Genomic DNA, 18,644 nt, shown 5'->3' with positions numbered 1-18,644 from the left:
GACCTGCTGGTCCCATGGTGTAATTACAGTGGCTGGAAGCATACCAATCTATCAAGAGGAAGAAGGGGGGCTGACACGCTGCAAAGGGGTTAGTCAAAGGAGATAGCCTTTGACTAACTACTGGCCCCGGAACAATCGATACTCTGCAGATATTGCATCCAGGGAGAAAGGAGGGAAAAAGCCCTAAAAACTTCCCAAATGGCTTTTCATTCAGATATTGATCAGCACCCTTTTATCGTGACCTTGCTCCACCAAGGCCATATACTTTCTTAAGGTATATGAAACTCATAAATCTGATAGTTGCTACTGAATCCTGCCTGGCTGTGAGCAGCGAGGCAGGAAGCTAGGGGTGGTGTAATTGTTCTTTCTGGTATCGTGACCTTCTTTCATACTTCCAACTGGCAGTCCCGAACATTTCTGAGATACTGGGAAGTTAGAGAAAAACAAGGATTTGAAGATAGATATTGATTTGAGTAAATTGGTTTATGGTTTAAAATATTTTTTAAATTTAAAGTGATAAAATTAGAGCGTGACATTGTGTCAGATGTCTGTGTATTTTAGCATAAGTTAGCATGCTAATTACCTTGCCTCGAGCAGTCTGATCTTATGATGCGACTTTGCACCTCACAAGGCCAGAGTGAATGAGTGTAGCAGACAGAGAAGCAGCAATGCTGCGCTGATAAACTGTATATAAAAGATGGGTCTGAAAAGTGAAATAAATATGGAAGTGCCTTAAACGTGAATACTTTTTCATGGCTAGCAAGGGGAGAGTTCAAAAGCTAGATTCAAGCAGTAAATATTACTTCGTTTTAAAGCCTCACTGGAAAAAAAATGGCGTTCATTGTTTAAATAAATAACTGGTCCCCATTTGAGTTGAACCACAGATAAAGCATGCTTTACTCTGTGACTGAAGAGCTGATATCCTATACGGATCATGGATGTGGCGAGCAAGATCTTCCCCCAAATTCTTCACATTAGTTTCAAAATAAAAGGAAGGAAACTGTGAAAAGGCTCCGATTCAGGCTTTGCAAACCAACACGTGACACCACAATGGCTACTTCCATCTTTTACATACAGCCTGTAGCAGAAATGCCTCTGGTGATGCTTCCCACTGCTGGAAATGCCTTGAAGTCTGAACTTGCAGCCTGCCTTTTATTATGGTGAGTAGCCAACTGTATAGAAACAGTGTTGATATTTTTTTCTAAGTTAGCCATTTGTGATAGGTGGTTCAGACCAGTTAGAACAGCTGTAAAAGGCTAGCTCAGATATGTCAATCTACTAAACTGAAGGACATGTATATTGGTTTTTAGCATTCATGGGCTGCACTGCGATTGTATTACCCACACACAACTTCAAATGAGGTGCAAAGTCAATTGGTGTGTACAGGTGTACCTCTTATTCTCTCTCACCTGCAGATTAAATGACATGCTAAGGAAAGCTGTGTCATAGGTGCATATACAGTATGCGGCCAGCTCAGACATGATGCGTAACCGCTACACTACATGTTAAAAAAAAATAAAAATAAAACAATAATAATAAAAATAATTTAAATGATAATGATTAAAAATACCCATTTTAACCTAACCACTTTCCTATTGTTGTCATTTTAAGTGATCTACTAAGTGTAGTTTTTTGAGCCTCGGTCTATACCGCCTCACTTAACCATGGTAACATATGGACATCATCAGCTGTTAATATGTTTCACCATGACATGTTGTTACTATTCCTTACAGGCCCAGCCACTGTAGTGTATATACAGTAGAGGTAAATGTTATCATTAAGGCTATATTCTAATTCATATCTATGAGCCAGACTGCATGGTAGGGCCTTCGTGGCACGTTATTTTATGTAACTGATGGAACGCATGTCTGTCAAACTTGAATAGCTTCCCCAGAGATTTAAGGAACATCCTTTTTGTCCAAGTGCCAGACGCACGTCGCAGTCAGTGATTAATGAATTGGAGGTTTTTATGTTAAACCCGTTTAAGGACTTGGGTGCTGGAGACCGTCTGTGCGCTACAGAGCGTCTCGTTTACAGAGATGAACATAGCTGAAGGCAGCCTTGTATTGCTTCGTGTAGTATGTTTATGCTATATGTTTATGGCTGTATGAAGGCAGATGGATGATCACAACTCGAGCCCCAGCTAATTGGTTCTGAAGGAGTCAGGACCTGGACTAAAGGAAACAACTGTCTCTGCCTCAGACGACATGGAAGCTACGCACCGCTACAGCTGCCAAAGCTCAGCACATTGGGTCATGTTTGTGTTTAGACTCCCAAGTATTTATAAGCAAACCAAAAGGCCATTAGCAGTTAAAAATTAGTAGCTAATTCTACACAAGGAAACGGTTTTTCCCTATATAAATCAACGCAGTCGTATTTTAGGGCTTATCTCATTTTAAATGAAATGTTAAAGCCAACCTGTTTTGGCTTTTAAAACTGAAACTAAATGATTTAATAATAAATTTGGATTGCAAAAAGTAATCCAACTGGAAATAGTTTTTAAAAAAAAAAAATCACTCAATAAAGAATGATCTGTTTATTCTTTATCCAAACAAAAAGCAAATCAGGGTGTCTGATAGATACACAGCTATGTACTCTCTCAACATTTAACATTCAGATTTGCAAAATCGATCATCTAAATGGCTCTGTGAAAGGATGGAAGGATGGTGTAGAGAAATGCCACCATCTTGTCTTTGTCTCCATCTAAACTTTTGATCCTCCTGTAACAGATCTCTCTCTCTTTCCAATGCTTTGTTTCATCCATCTCCTCATCTCGCTCTCTCTCCCCGTCTTCCTGCCCCTCTCGTGTCACGCATTTCCGAGAGTCAGTGTATTCTAAACTGTTATGCTCTTGTTTCCTATGGTTATAATCTCCAATGACATGCCCGAGTCCCATTTCCTTTTTCAGCCCTGCATCCACAGTACCAGTGCAGCCTTAATGTACAGTGTGTCCATGAAGCAAGCACGCAACGCAGCGCAGACACTGTGCAGACCTCAGCTTTAACACATGCATTACATTCAGTATTATGTATCATAATTGTGATTTAAGTCTGGAATGAAAGCGTACATCTGGAGATTAATCTGGCTGCTGCAGCTTCTCATGCGGTCGTTTACTGAAATAAACAAATAAATAAAATGTGAACGTGAACGTTCTCACCGTAGTAACAGTAACTATGTGTCATAAGAATTTATTGTAATTCAGAGATTTGTATTCGGCATCTTATTTCAGTGCTTCTCAAGCAGACACTGCCAAAACAAACAAACAAACAAACAAACAAAAAAACACTGATTATTCTGATTTCTCAGTTTCCCATTCTGACAACATGACAAAAAGCATTCATGACATGTGGTGATTTTTGGTTGGGCTACAGGAAATTTTGACCATCATCTGTGCTCAGAAAGTTAGTTAATTCAATCTAAAATGAATTCGATCTCATTAAATTTAAAAAACAAGCAGCAGAGGTTTGTGGTCGTGAATGAAGGAGGACGACTAAATACTGTGCCTGTGCTCAAACAGCATTAACATAAGACCCACAATACTACTGCCCATACCGTAACAGCTGAAGCAAAGCAAAACTGGAATAAATCCAGTCATTTAACAACTGAAGTGGCATGCCAGTGTCTCCACAGCATTTTGTGCGTCTCATGTCATGATGTATCACTGCCTAAAAAGGAGGGAAAAAAAGCTTTTCTGGGAATGTTAAGCTCCGGCCTCTTTCCCCTCAACAGTGCACTGGTGAAATGACGTAGCACAAGATAAAATAGTAATGCTAATATCAATAGTTTGTCCATTACAGGTCAGCTAACTGTCCACTGGAACAGTTACAAAGCTGTTGGTTTTCGATCTCACAAGGCCGATCAATACGGGGGCATACTGTTTCAATTTTGCCGGCATTGATTTTCTCTATAACACTCCAACCCTAAAGCATTCATCTTTCTGAAGGAAGGAAGATTTGATTTACTGAAGAAAAATTGGAGTGCACATCACAAAGATTTTTTGCCGGGCGGGAGTGTGACATGCCAAAAGATGGATGTCCCTTGGCTGGGAAGCCTCTAGCCTAAGGGCGTCCATTAGAGCAGCGGTGCTGCAGAAAATGAGCTGCTTATATGAGGAAGGAGGAGCAGAGGGAGAGGAGTCGGTGCTCAAGGTGTGTGTGTGTGTGTGTGTGTGTGTGTGTGTGTGTGTGTGTGTGTGTGTGTGTGTGTGTGTCTGGAGGGGCTCGCTGTAGGTGAGGATTTTTGAAGTAAAGTGAAAATAAAAGGATACCGTTGCAAGCTTGCACGTGCAACTTGAATAATGTTTGCATTTGTCTCAGAGAGACTGGTGACATCAATAAACAACTGCTCTGGTTAAAAAAAAAAGTATGCACACTTCTTCTACATCACACAATCTTTTTCCAGCTGCAGCCACCTTCCTTTTACTTTCCCCGCTTCCAGCATCCAGAGTGAATTTCCATGGTACATTAGTCAGCCTATTAGAATGCAATAAAGAGAAGGTATGAGAGGGGAAAAAGAGGAGAGTAGTGTCTGTCCCCAGAGACCGCGAGTTGGCGTTCTCCATCATCTGCCCTCATCTCCCCTCTGTCTGTCGACTTTGTCTAGGTGTCATATACATGAAAGATGATTCCTGACCCAAATAAACACCACAGCAGGCTTGATGCTCGGTGGACCCAAGCTCCAAAAAGGAGGGGAAAAGTGGAGAGAGCAAAAAAAAAGAAAAAAAAAAGAAGGATATCTGACAGTTGTTTCATTTGTGATCATCTTGCTAGCTATTCATTTACTTTTTCCTCTCTTAAAAAGACAGCAGGCTGACATGTTGTACACCTGAGTCTCAAGGTGCTGGGACACAAATGCATGGATGAACAGGTAGTCAACCTATCTGTCTGACCGTGGATCTGTCTGTCTTTTGAAACTAGACGACAGACAAGGGCATAAAAAGATAGACACTCCCTTTGTCTGGTGAAAGGATTCCTCCTCGGACACTCAGTGATATAACTGAAGTGGGGTGTGAAACAAGAAAGAGCAAAAGGACAAAGAGTGAGGGAAAAGGGGACAAGGAACTACATGTGGTGAAAAGAAGAAAAGGAAAAGGAAAAGAAGAAGCAGAGGGGAATGGAAAAAGGAAAATCACCTAACACCTCTTTTCTCCAGAGGCCAGGGCGGCTGTAAGCTGGATATTAAGACACAAATTGCATTCAGGCAGGTCACACTGTGTCACAAGATATTAGATGCCTGCCGTGAGGAAACAACAATTCCCATCAGCTTGTGAGAAAATAATATTTTCATTTTCAGACCCTTTATTGAATGGAAACTTTGGGGAATACGGTTTTATGGCGTGTGAGCAGGCAGCCTACGGTTTTTAACACCCATGCAACAAAAAGGATGCAATCATAGCTGCGTATTGTCTTTGTGTTCCTGGATTTCATTTTCACAGCTGGAAAAGAGGTTGCGGGTTTCACTGGGTGAATCCATCCTCCCCCCTTTCCTTATTTACCATCAGGAATGATGCTGCACCACATGCTTTGTGTGTATATATGAAATTAAAAATAAAGAAGAAGAAAATCTTATATTAGGAAGCCCGCAGGTATGCAGGTGTGCAGAAGGGGGGTTTTTTGTTTGTTTTTCCCACATTCATCGTTTCCTTGTACTTGTTCTTTTTTTCAGAGATTTGCAGCACCAGATGTTTCTCCTATGCCCACATACCATCGGCTCTGGTGCGAAGCTGCACCACCTGACCTTCACAGTAATTGACCAAAAATATTGATGTAATGGCACAAGACTGATTGTGATTTATTAAAAGAGCGCTGCACTCCAAGGCTCAGTGCCAATGGCTCCCTGCGCCCATCGGCAGCCATTAGGAAAACCATCAATAGCACAGCGGCATAAAGCAGCGGTAATGGGGGACTTTTCTAGCCAGAGCTCGTAGAACACAATATCCATATTAAATGGCGCAGCCTTGTGTGAGTACACATAGAGACAAACAGAGAGAAAGAGAAAGAGAGAGCGCGATGGAAGGAGGGGAGAGAGGGAGATTGGATCAAGGGAGGAAAAATAAGACAAATAATACACCATAACCTGATCCCGATATGAAACAGAAACAAATAGAAAAGGAAAACAAAGGCAGCGAGAGATAGACTCCTGATCCAACGGCAAACTAACCCTCGCCAGACGAGTCCCTGGAGACTTAGTGCAGCCTAACAAGCGTGAGCCAGCAGCCGTCTCTGGAGCTCGCCATTACACACTACCTGCACAAACAGCCATCATTAGGGAATAGCTGCATTGGATTGTGCTGCCTATTTGGCGAAACAAACACAGAGGATAAGGTTCCCTCTGTTCTTAATGGGAGCTGAGCTGTTCAAATGGCTTTCATCTCTCCCCCCGAATCAATGCATCATTCAACCCGCGGCTGACATTTTCACCTTTGCAAATCTAATTTAATCAAAGTCATGAGTACTGGTGACTGAGATTAAAGATAATGAGATTAAAACCATAACGGCGATTTGAATAATTTTCAAGCCCGACAATTGGATGCAATTGAAGGCATTTCTATGAAATTAAAGTAATAATGTTGGTTCTTGATTCTTACGATTATACGGGCTTATCAAAAAGAAAACATAATAATGAGACAAAAAAACAAACATAAAAATATTCACACACACACACACACTAAATAAAATAATGGATTAATAATGGACTAGCTAAAGCACACTGTGTGAATGTAAGCGTGAGGGAGGGGGGAAATATTTTTATAATACGTCTAATATGATCTTATTTAAAACCGGAGTACCGCTCTGTTTGAGTCTTTACATAACCACAGTTTTTGTTTTACCTTATGGAAGAGCTGCCCCAGGCTCCATGTTTGTCAGTCAGGATGTTGACTATCTTCTGGATGAGCTGCGTGGCTGTCACATGGTCGCGGTACTTGGCCGCACGGATTAAGTGGTCGCACAGTTTCTCCTCATCACGTTTGTCTGCTGCGTACTGAGCACAGCTAGACTGGAAAAGAGAGGGAAAACAAACACACATACATTAATAATGACACCCTAGCATAATCTATAAAGTGCACATCGCCAAAAAACAAAAAAACAAAACAAAAATCACACATGCATGTGCCACACATTACACCGTGCTCTTGTGTGTAAATAACACAAACAAAAACAGGGTTGGAACCACACAGATATGAGCACAATGGTGTTTTCACATACAGAAACTCTACTCTGACTAGAACCAAATGAAAAGCACGGGGGGTCATTTCTGCCCTCGTGTCATGTTGATTAATAACAGTGGACATGTATTTTCTAATGCCCTCCAGCACACCAAATCACACGATACCTACAATGCACAGGGAGGACATTTTTCTCTGTCTGAATTTGTTATCAGAACGGGTCTTTGAACTCGGCAGCAATGCTGAAACTAAAACACCTTCTGACAATAGGGGCTATAATTTGAAACAGTGTTTGGAGCTTTCGTAACCAATTTTTACAGCGTACTCGTGACTTACCTGTGGCATGCATATTGATGATGAGAAGTCAAAAAACAAAGAAGAAGAAGAACATGGGCTTTGTACTGCATGGCTAATCGCGTAGTCTGGGTATGATATAGGACTGTTTATTAACAACCGCCTTTAGATTAGCGTTAAACTGACTGACTAGTGCAGCAGTCATACAGTAACTATTAAACTCAAAAGCATGGCTGAACAAATACAACGAGCCCTCTCAAAGTTAAGGGTAAAGCGCTTTATAATGGGCCCTCCTCTTCAATTTCAAGCACAACATTTCATATCTGACAGAAAATCCATAGGTATAAATCACAGAGGGGCTTTTCTGTGGGCTGCTTAATTATCAATCTAAGTCTCTTTATGTGGAATTAAAGGGGGCCCTGACCTTCCTAGCACGATGACCTAGTCACTATACTTCATACAGAAAATGGTGCCTTAAATCTGGGACAATCTGTGAGTCCCCAAATTTTCTACTTACTTATACGCATTAAGCTTCTTGCGGATTTCCATCATTTATACAGATAGCAAGTAGCAGGCCTGCAACGAGTCTACTTCTATCTGCTCCTGTGTGAGACATGTAAAGTCTGCAGTACTAATAAGCGGTGCTGGGTTCAAACTCATAACCATAAACAAACACTTCATCACCTGCGTGTTGAGCCTGCCCAAACACCCAAACCCTCCATGCTGTAATGGGGTTTGCTTCTATCCGAAGCCAAAGTCTGTGGGAGAACAGGCCAAGTTCACAGACTCGACCTTAAAATAACAACCAAATTTTTTTTTTTTAAAAAGCTCAGCATGTAAGTAGTGCCATTAAAACCCAAACTTTGGTTTGCTTCTAAGTGGAAAAGACAAGTCACAGTTAATTCCAGGGGTCATACCGTTGATGTGAAGTCAGAGAATATGCCGGGGTATTATGAAGGACTTATTATGTTATGCTATTATGAAGGTTGGAGCGAATAAGTAAATCTCCCTGCTGGCACCACCTTGCTTTCCCTCGCATACAGGTCGCACTGACAGGATAAAGGACAGAAACTGAAGAGAGGCATTCGGAGGCATTTTAAAAACAGACTGTTCTTTCATTCCTTTCAAGGAATGCCAAAGAAACATAAGAAATAAATTAAAACTTTCTGTTTCCACTTTAGTTCAAATCATGCCTCTTTGTGAGCCACTAAAGCAGTCAGTGTGATTATTTTTGATAAGAAAAAACACTTAAAAAAAAGGGAGAGGGAGACGAGGACATCTGAGTTAAAAATGCTCAGCTGGAGTTGAAATATGGGAGACTCTTCTCCGTTTGCCTGCTACTCAGACAGCCACCAGGGCACAACTTGCCGCCAGTGAGAGCGTTATGACTTGCGACATTGTAATCATGGGCAGCACCTTCCATTACACGGCCTGGCTGACAGGGTCGGGCCAACGTGGGTGCTGGCTCTGCCGGAGGGAGACAGCTTGCTTGAAGACGAAATGATAATGGCTGGCATTAATCGAGTCAATTACGCTGAGTCGTGTCTCCCGCAATTCATCTACAGTTCAAATAAATAACTTGGGATGTGTGTTGGAGTTTTGGGGAAGGAAATGGCCTAGCCAGGCGTGACTGGAGAGTGAAAAGAACAATAATCATCTCTAAAAATCACACAATGGTGGAAAATAAGCAACACGCACCTGCAGAGATGAAGCGTGAGAAAGAAAAAAAAACCCAAAATCACATGAATTTTAATCACAGCTGAAGCCGAGTTTATAACGAGAGAAAAACATAAACACGCAAGCTTTCTGTGGCTGCTAAATGTTACCGAGGCTGCCAACAGATTGTGTTTGTGCCGTGTTGACTACAAATAATAAGCGGAGGTGAGGGGGGTGTTAGAAAACGAGGAGTAGACTTTCACAGTCTACACAGCAGCGTTGTACTAGTGTCAGCTTTATCTAAATGCTGTAGTTGTTAGATGATGCCTTGGCTCCCCTCCTTCTCTCCCTCTGTGGGTTGAGAGGGTTAACCAGTATAATAGGCCGGAGAATGGAGGCTCATTACAAGATATCAGCCCTATGTTTATCAATTAGAGTGACAGAGAAAGGTCTAGTGGTGTTGCCGTGCCACGGCGAGCCTTCAACACGCCGCCTGACAAAGCCAGGGTCTCGAGGTTCTGACGGAGAACAGGAGGAAGGAACAAAACCAGCAGAGATATTATTAAAGCGCTTGATTTGCAATCTCTTGACATTGGTGGCACGTCAGGGATACAAGTGCGCCAAGGCTGGGCCTATTGCTCTACGAGATTCTCCAATTTCTCACATCCGTCGACAAGCACTCCCAGAGGGTTTCATTTACGAACGGGCAGAGAAACTGTCCAGAGGAAGGCGAGACATCAGGCTTGTCCTTGTCTGGCATCAGAGAATGCAAATATACTACAAATAAATTCCTCCTGGAACACAATGGAGGTCTAGTGAGACAAGGGGATGAAATGAGAAAGGAGGGAGGGAGGGAGGGGGGCGGTTGCTAAACAAAAGTAGATGGCGAATCGGTCCACCACCACCAATTGGTTGCAGAGAGATTCTCTTGCACTTGATCTCTTGCCCTCGAGTTTTCAAATTGCAACATAAAATGTCACCAGGGGAATTCAGACAATAGGCAGGGGAAGAAACGAGTGAAAGGACGAGGAGGGGGAGAAAAATGAGGGCTTAAAAGTACAATGGCGAACAAAAGTCACCAAATGACAATGCCTGACAGCCGCTTCAATTCTGAAATGATGCTCCTGTCATGCTGTGCTCCCAAGTATTGATTTTTTTGCTTCTTCTCTTGGAGCGCCAGAGGGAGAGAGAAAAAATAATCTAATCCAGTCGAAACAGATCCCTGCTACTGGCATCAGCCCACTGCTATAGCCACCATCAAGGTTAACGCAGGCACAACACTTATCAAAGTATCTCTCTCCTCCTTTCTCCTCCCCCGGCTCCTCCCCTCACACTGATCTTTAATGGACTGGTCACCATGCTCGGCTGGCAGCCTCTTCATCTTTTCTTACCCAGAAACCACTTGTCTCTGCAAAAACCTCGCCCTCCTTTTGCCACATCAGTCTGCACGGCTGCCATCTCCTTGCGCGATAACTCCGGCACAGCTTCAAGGTCGTGCCACGTGAAAAATCATTCGTGTTAAAATGTCATCTGGAGATGAAAAATAGTCAAATGAAGGCAGGACGCAACCGGATGAAAAATTTGGTTGCACCTCTCCTGAATCTGCTGTTGCCCAGAAGTCAGGAAGGCAAGGTTTTAGTGGCACAGTGCTCAAACTGAATGTAAAAGTAAATCTCCACCAAAAAAACATTTTAAAAAAAAAAAGAGAATTTAAGCAGCAAACAGACTTATTGTGAATAAAAACATCTAAAATGCAGACAGCAGTGACAGCGATGCTCTTTTATCCAGCATTACAAGCTCACCTTCAGCCATTAATAGGAACAAAAATATATATATATATAAATATCAGGAGAACATTCCTCCAGTGACTAAAGGGATGGTGTCGGAGTGAAACAAAGGAAAATGTGGAGTAAAGTCATATTTCGGGGTGAGGTGGTCAGTAATAATGATGGGAGCTGCGGAGGAGGTACCTGGGGACTTCATTATGTTGACAAGACAGCAGGACTGAGACTACTGTTCTCCTCTCTGTAACCCACTTCTCCTTTTCCATTTCTTGGCGTCTTAAGTGAAACAGTCAATGCTGTGCAGTGTGTGTGTGTGTGTGTGTGTGTGTGTGTGTGTGTGTGTGTGTGTTGGGGTAGGACAAGAAGAAACACTAAAGTTTGTCAAGGTGTTGCGTGTTTTGACAATAACATACGATTATATGTTAGGAGCCTGCTGTCCAGGCTGGAGAACTACGTGCAGTTTCTCACTTTTCTTTTTAAAAATGTGCCCCTGTTCTCATGGAGCTGCGATACTATCGCACAAAGACACTTGCTTTTGTTTTATTGGGTCCCCCCCTCTCTCATTCTCTTTATAACAGATTTGCCTGTAATGAGACGCTCGGTAAACCAGCCCTGCTGACATACTACATTACAGCTGCGACAACTACATGACAGCAGGCTACAGTTGGTGGCAGCTATCAGTTTGAGTGCTGCGAATGTGGTGGTGAAAATAGCCTCTGGGAGTTACGGTTTCTGACTTTTTCCCCTGCGTGTGTGGTGGAGTATCCCCCATTCGCCACAGTGCCGATTTATTAGGTATATGAGAAATAGAAAAATAAGAAAATTGCATTAGCTCTCACTCTCTCCAGGCATTATTTGTATCACTTATAAGGAAACAGTAATGTATTTTGCATGCACTCATGTTGTTTTGTTTGTTCTTCTTAAATTTACTTCTAGAAATTTGCATTTCAGTAAAAACTAGAGTAAAGTGGCTTTTGTTATTTCTCCTGTTGAAACCCATTTTGATAAACTTGACATAATTTTGTGTATAATTATTTTATTACTTTTTATTCATGTGGAAACGGAACATAAGTAATTATTTAGTAAAATTATTTTTTTATATTTTATAAACTATAATTATTTATTATATTTTACACTCATAAAACTATTATATGAGTAGTGAAAAATATCAAGTGGGGGAAAAGTTTTTGATCACAGGTTTGTTTTGCTTCTCAAACAAAATACATATTCATGAAGATGGCACATGTATTCAAATTGTTATGCAATTAAATGAATATAACCTGTTACTTTAAATAGCTCACATGATGTATAGCTCATTATCATCTCTGACCTTCTGATCAATCTATTAGCCTTGAAAGGGAGGTCAGAGGTCAAATATGACATACTTTATATCTTTATATGTTACTTTCTATATGTTGGCAATAAACACCACAATAGTAAGAATAATAGTTTCTAGATTTTAAGGCTTTTTTTCGACCAAAGAATTATTAAATGAGCATTACAGACCTTGGTGAATGTGAGCCAAATTTTAATGGATTTTTAAGTCCACTGACCCCAGTCTACATCTCTACAAAATTTTTATCAGAATTCATTCAAAACCTTTCACAGTATTCTGTTTACAGACAGAATGACTCATATGCGAAAACTACCAAAAATATAACCTCCTCAGCAGAGGTAGTAATAATCTAGGTTTGTCTTGATTTATTTCTTCTGTCTCTGTGATAACTAGCACCAGACAGGTATTTCAGACAAGGTTGTTCATTAGTTCATCAAGTAACCTCAAATTAAAAGGAAAGAATGACACAAAATCACCACTTATGACAGCTAAGATGATATTATCTGAACAGTAAATCTGTTGACAGCTAACGTCAAGATACATCGTTTAAGATACAGTCTTGAAACTTTGCAGGCGCTTGGTTGGAAAGTCAGGGTCAAGTTTATTCTCCATTGATGGAGAAAACCAGCCAAGGTTGTCTCTAAATAAAGAAGATATGAGTCTCATGCACTATAGCGTGGAAGAAAGACTTCTGCTAAAGCATTGCAATAGCCTTGCAAGAAAATTATATTGGCAGTCAATAAAATTTAGCAAAAGCAGAGATATCATTTCACTGTAAAAGATTCTTCTGGTCACAGATATTAACTCTTCGGGGTATAAAAGAAAACATGATTCATCAGACCAAGTCACATTCTTCCATTGCTATGTGGTCCAGTTCTGATGCTAACGTGCCCATTGTGGGGCTTTCTGTGCTGGACAGGGGTCAGCACGAGCACTGACTGGTCTCCTGCTATGCAGCCCCATAAACAAGAAACTGATGCACTGTGTTTTCTGACATCTGTCTGTCAGAACCAGCATCAACTTCCTCTTCAATTTGAGACACAGTAGCTCGTATGCTGGATCAAACCACACAGGCATCCTTCGCTCCCCACATGGATCAATCAGCCTTGGCTGCCCATGACCCTGTCAGTGGTTCATCACCATTTCTTCCTTGGACCACTTTTGACAGATAATGACCGGTGCAGACTGGGAACACCCAACAAGAGCTGGAATTTTAGCTATCACAGTTCGACCCTTGTGATGGTCAAACCCTCAATTTTGTGCATATTGCCTGTTTTTAACATATCAGCACTGAAGACAAATGTTCACTTGCTTCCTAATATATATCTTACCCACCAGATAACCAGTGTCATTTACTTCACATGTTAGTTATATTAATGTTATGCCTGATCGGTGTATACTGCATAAAAAAAGAGTTTCTCTGAGATGCTCAGCACAGTCTGACAGTTTGTGGTAAACGCTCATCCTCAGACTACAGGTTTATGATAACAGAACATAATGAGCATCAGTTCAATGTTAATGTCATTAACATGGAGAGAAGCGCCAGATCGTTTTACAAGCTCAGCAGAGGGAAGACAGTGACACCAAGCACTAATTAGGCGCTATCGTCTGGCTTTCACTGGATCTCTCAAACAGTAAAATCAATTACTCCGGAGAGCAGCAGAGGATGAATCAAGAGGCTATATGGGGGGAAAAAAGGCAAGAAGCAAGAAGGAAAAGTAAGAATAGAAATGACTTGGGTGTTGCTCACTCTTCCCTATCTGAGCCTTCTTATCTGCCCTCCTGCCCCTGAGCCCACCACATTTCATCCCTAATGAACAGCCCCATAAAAAGAGGGAGTTCGATTTCTCGCTCTCTGTCTTTCCATCTCTCGGGCTTCCTCTCCTCCCTGCTCCCGTGGAAGATATCGGAGTCTATCATTTGCTGTGCTGGGCGGCAGCATCCGATCTGCAGATCTCCTTCACATTAAGGATCCTATTAGATAGAGAACCCTAAAAGGTAATTGGATTTCCCCCCTAGTTATCTTCATCTCTGTTTCACCCTAAGCCCGCTGTAATAACTTACTCTCAGGGCCAAAGATAACTCAATTCTGTCCCACAGAGAGCCAGAGAGAGTGTGAGTGAGAAAGAAAGAGAGGGACAGTGAGAGAGAAAAAGCATATGTTACGTCTCTGAGCCAAACGGGTATCTAAATCAAAATGCTCCTCTATCACTGCCTTCTCAAGGATATGCAATCTGACAAGGAGTAAACATAAATTTGTGTTTTTATGGATCGAATTAATCTCATTGCTGGTGCCTTGGTTGAGATTTGCTGCTGCTGTTTAAAACAGAATTTCTCAGATGTAGCAGAGGATGGGGAGGGAATTGCTCTCTTTTTTTTCCCCTTCAGAAAAACCTTATTTTGATACCTCAAATGACACGCTGTGGGGGCCCATTTGGAGGTTTATTTCCTCACAAAACAATAACCAATCTGAAGTGTCACCGCAACACAATATAGAGAAACAAGCCTTTAAAAATCTGGGACATAACTGAAAATTATTTCAAAACCCTCCAACCAACCCTCCAACCCCCACCCAAGGGTGGGGGTGGAGGGCCTTTCATTGGCCTGTTATTTTTATTGTGGCAGCGCAAAATGAAACCATTGGCTCCAGCAGGCTCAAGTAGAGCTTGTATAGAGGCAAAAATCAATACAGCAATATCAGAGCAAGACTTATCAGGGGTTCGCTTCTTCTCAGAGGTCACTGAGGAGCAACTGCATTTAAGTGGGGAATTCAATTGTGAAGCGTAGTTTGGGACAAGCTTTGCTGGATATCTGATTAAGGACAGCTGGGAGGTTGCAAGGCAAGGTAAAGTTACAAATGACAACCCCAAAACACAGCTAGCTTTGCAGAGGAACCTACGTTTTCTTTGTTGCACGTAATATGGAAACAAAATCTATGAAAATGAATGCTGACAAACCCACAACGCCCTAAAATGCAGAAAGAATTCAGTCTCCATACACGTAGCTACCCCTCACAGAAGCGTCTTGATAAACTCTGTCATAAAATCCATCATAGCCTATTTACTTTGTGTAGGTAACTACACAAATGACTTTATATTTACTAAGGCTTGAACTCAGTTCAACTGTTTATTCTTGCAATACTCCCTATTTCAATACACATTTTAAAGGTTTTCAAAGCCCAGAAGCTTCAGCTGGAAGAGATGTAGAAATACAGAAAGAGAAAATAACAAGAAAACACAGCAAAAAAAAAAAGAGAAAAGAAAGATATTAGATTTGCAGACCCGAGGACAGCGAGTCTGTTCTTTGCTCAACATGCCAGGCTAGCAATCAGGACCTGTATGCTGGAGAAATGTAGAAGGGATAGGGACATGGTTACAATAAGAGTACGTGGCCCACGGCCACAGCAGAAGACTGAGGCAGCGCAGGATCATTTGGGGCCATCGTGTGCAAACTGACTGCCTAGTCTGTCAATCGGCCAGTCTAGCAACCTACTGTAAGATGCTTTTACTTGTATTGCTGCTTTCATGTCAGAGGAAGCCAAATGCCCAAACCTGCATACACTGGAATAAAAACAAAAACTGCCTGTATTATCCTTGCAGAACTTAATCATACTCTAAGAGTCAGTGCTGATGATGATAAGGTCAAATCATGTAAAACAATACTGTGCAAATGACTGACACTTGGCGCTGTATGAGCAGTACAGGTTCAGCCGAATAACATAACAATCACACAGGAAAGCAGTCTAGCCTGTGATTGCCATGTTTTGCTCTCTTCACTGTATAAATGCTCAAGTACACGAGCTGTGCCTCCGCCCCTGTGATTGACTTTCTGCAGTCTTCAGGGATTCTACTTTACCCAAATGTAAGAAAGACCCTTCCTTGAACCTTAAAAAAAAAAAAAAAGCATCACATTTTACTGCCAAGTGGGGGCCAAGGCTTACACACAGTGAGCCCTTCAGGCCAGCACCTCTCAGGTCTGTCTGCAGCTTTTAGTGCTGGCAGGTTCCTGAGAAATGATGGTGGGAGGGATGGAAGAGAGGGGAGGATGCCATATTCCTGTCATTGGCAAAATACACCCCCAGTGGGAGTATAATGGACAGGATCTCAGCAGGACAGGAAATGATTTTGGTGAGATCTAGAAAGAAGAGTCGGGGGAGTGAAGTGGAGTTGGACTCGGTAAGGGGCAGCGAGAGGTGCCTACGGGTCAGGACAGAGTTGGCCCGGCGGCTACGTGTGAATGGCAACGTTTGTACTGAGAACTAGGAGGAGGAATAGGAGGAGAAGTTAAAACACAGAGGCAAGCCCACCGTTACACTGAGATGTACAGGGATAAATTAACACTAGGCTGGGGCTAGCCAAACTGTATGTGCAAAGCAGTTAACACACCCCTGAAACTACATCTGTATGTGTCTCTATGTTCCCAATTAGCCAGGGTTATGTTTGAAAAGTAAACATTTGTCTTCTAGATTTACTGTGACAGATTCTACAACTTGATGGTTTAAAGTAGCCACTGGATCAGCACCTTTCCCACCACTTTTACCGCTTGTTTGTTTTTATTCAACATATACACAGTCAGAGCATACCAATAACAAGTCAAGAATTCTTATCAAAGCAGTCAAAGCTGCTGAAATGAAAGTTGCCATGGGTCACACAGGGGGAAAGCCAGACTGATTTTGCAAACATCCTTCATCCTTATTAGAATATAATTAATGATATATATTTGATTCCAATTCACTGAAAAAGCTGTACGTGCATCTTTAAGATAAATTGTGGCAAACGATTTTAGTGTCTATGAAACAATTTTAGTTTGTGTCTATGAAAACTTCCTGCGCCAGGCTGGTGAAAATCACAGTTTATATACACTTTTGTATTTTTTTTAATTTACGGGTAATTTAGTTTTCTTCCGTAATAAAAATATTTTCAATGGGCATTTTGTGCTCATGCTTGTGTGTTTGCCAAAACTGCGCAGCATCTTACCTCAAATTCTGCATGTTTATGAATGTCTTCGGCCCTCTGTCGGCTGAGGATGAATTCAGCTTCGTTAGCCACACGAACCAGGTGGTCCTTCATGGTGTGACTCAGAAGCCTGAGGGCAGATGGGAGAGTGGCCATCAGTACACTGCAATACTGTGTAAGATTTATTCCGTCATTAACATAACAGCTTATAAGTCATTTAGCCTCAGACCCTTTGAAATTTCACATAATCGAGAGCATCACTGCATTTAAAGCTTGTTTAAACCTACAGATAAACCCGCCATGTAATATCCATGAAATATTGAAAAGGAACCGTGCGAAATAAGCAGAAAATCTAATTTGAAAACCAAACCAAAGCAGATTTGTCTTCTACCTGGGGTGCAGGTGTTAATTGATCTGTTAATGATATGCATCTGACAAGAGGGAGGATCTCTGTCTGTGTTGCTACATATGTAGTTTACCTCCCTCTTCTTATCAGTGTTGATGAAACATGCATGTTATGTGTGTGCGCGGGTCACGGAAACCTCTCCACAGCCCCACGGGTCAGGACTGTGCAAAGTGGAACAATAACAGACCGGTGGACAGAGAGGAGAGGTGGGGGCAGGCTGGGACTGGCAGCGGGATGGCTGTAACCTAAGCCTTCTGTTTCAGCACAGTGCAGCAGGGGAGCGGAGGCACTGGGGCCTCTGCAACCTCCGAGTCCTTATTCCGGCCCCACTATCAATAACTTAACCACTGGCCCTTCTTTATGCCGCACCAAGTTAATGATTGCACATGTGGTCAAATCCTGTTAAAATAGGGTTGTAAAATTCAATCATATTAAGCACGTGCCACTTTAGAAGAACTTTTAAAATCTTGTTGGAAAGAAAATTCGGGAAAAAATGTAGTTTGGATGGACTGGTCATACCTGCATACCAGAAAATCCAGCAGAGCTGCACCAAATTATTTTCTTTACTGACTAGAAATGGTGTAAATCTTATAGGCAGCTAGAATTAGGGGCTAACAAGTCAGGTTTTTACAGAAAAAGATACATTTACTTACATTACTGTTGTAAGTAGTGAAAACCAAACAATATACATCTCCATCTCATATTGTAATTGTACTTTTCAGGGCATGAGCTGTATTATAGATTAACCATGTCCAACTTCTGGGTGTTTTGCAGGAAAGGAGACACACTCTAAGTAACTGACAACTGAATAAAAGAAAATCCATCATGTACAATGACATAATGAATATTAATTAATTATGCAAAAAAATTAGGATGTTAAAAGGAAAGCTTAATCAACATCATAATATAGCCTGATCCCTGAAAAGTACAGCATACTCACGACGTAGGATGGTTTTCCACTACTGAATCTATTTTCCCAAAGAAAAGCGTCACATACTTAAAACTTGGATGGATGGATACATAGATAACGTATTAAGAATATCAAATA

General features: G+C 41.6%; 1 protein-coding gene across 8 annotated transcripts in view; it reads right to left on the bottom strand.

Moving 5' to 3' along the window:
• Positions 1–18,644, bottom strand: part of lrba (LPS-responsive vesicle trafficking, beach and anchor containing) — a 178,403-nt gene that overhangs the window by 84,969 nt on the left and 74,790 nt on the right. For all 8 annotated transcript variants that reach the window (XM_063476071.1, XM_063476072.1, XM_063476075.1 and 5 more), the window contains exons 35-36: positions 17,212–17,320; positions 6,830–6,996 (exon numbers count right to left, since the gene is read on the bottom strand). In XM_063476071.1, coding sequence (XP_063332141.1) covers positions 6,830–6,996; positions 17,212–17,320 — 276 coding nt within the window. The remainder of the gene's footprint in view (positions 1–6,829; positions 6,997–17,211; positions 17,321–18,644) is intronic.

The sequence above is a fragment of the Pelmatolapia mariae genome, linkage group LG6 (assembly GCF_036321145.2).
Source record: "Pelmatolapia mariae isolate MD_Pm_ZW linkage group LG6, Pm_UMD_F_2, whole genome shotgun sequence".
In the NCBI taxonomy this organism is placed as follows: Eukaryota; Metazoa; Chordata; class Actinopteri; order Cichliformes; family Cichlidae; genus Pelmatolapia; species Pelmatolapia mariae.
This window is presented reverse-complemented; position numbering and strand designations above follow the sequence as displayed.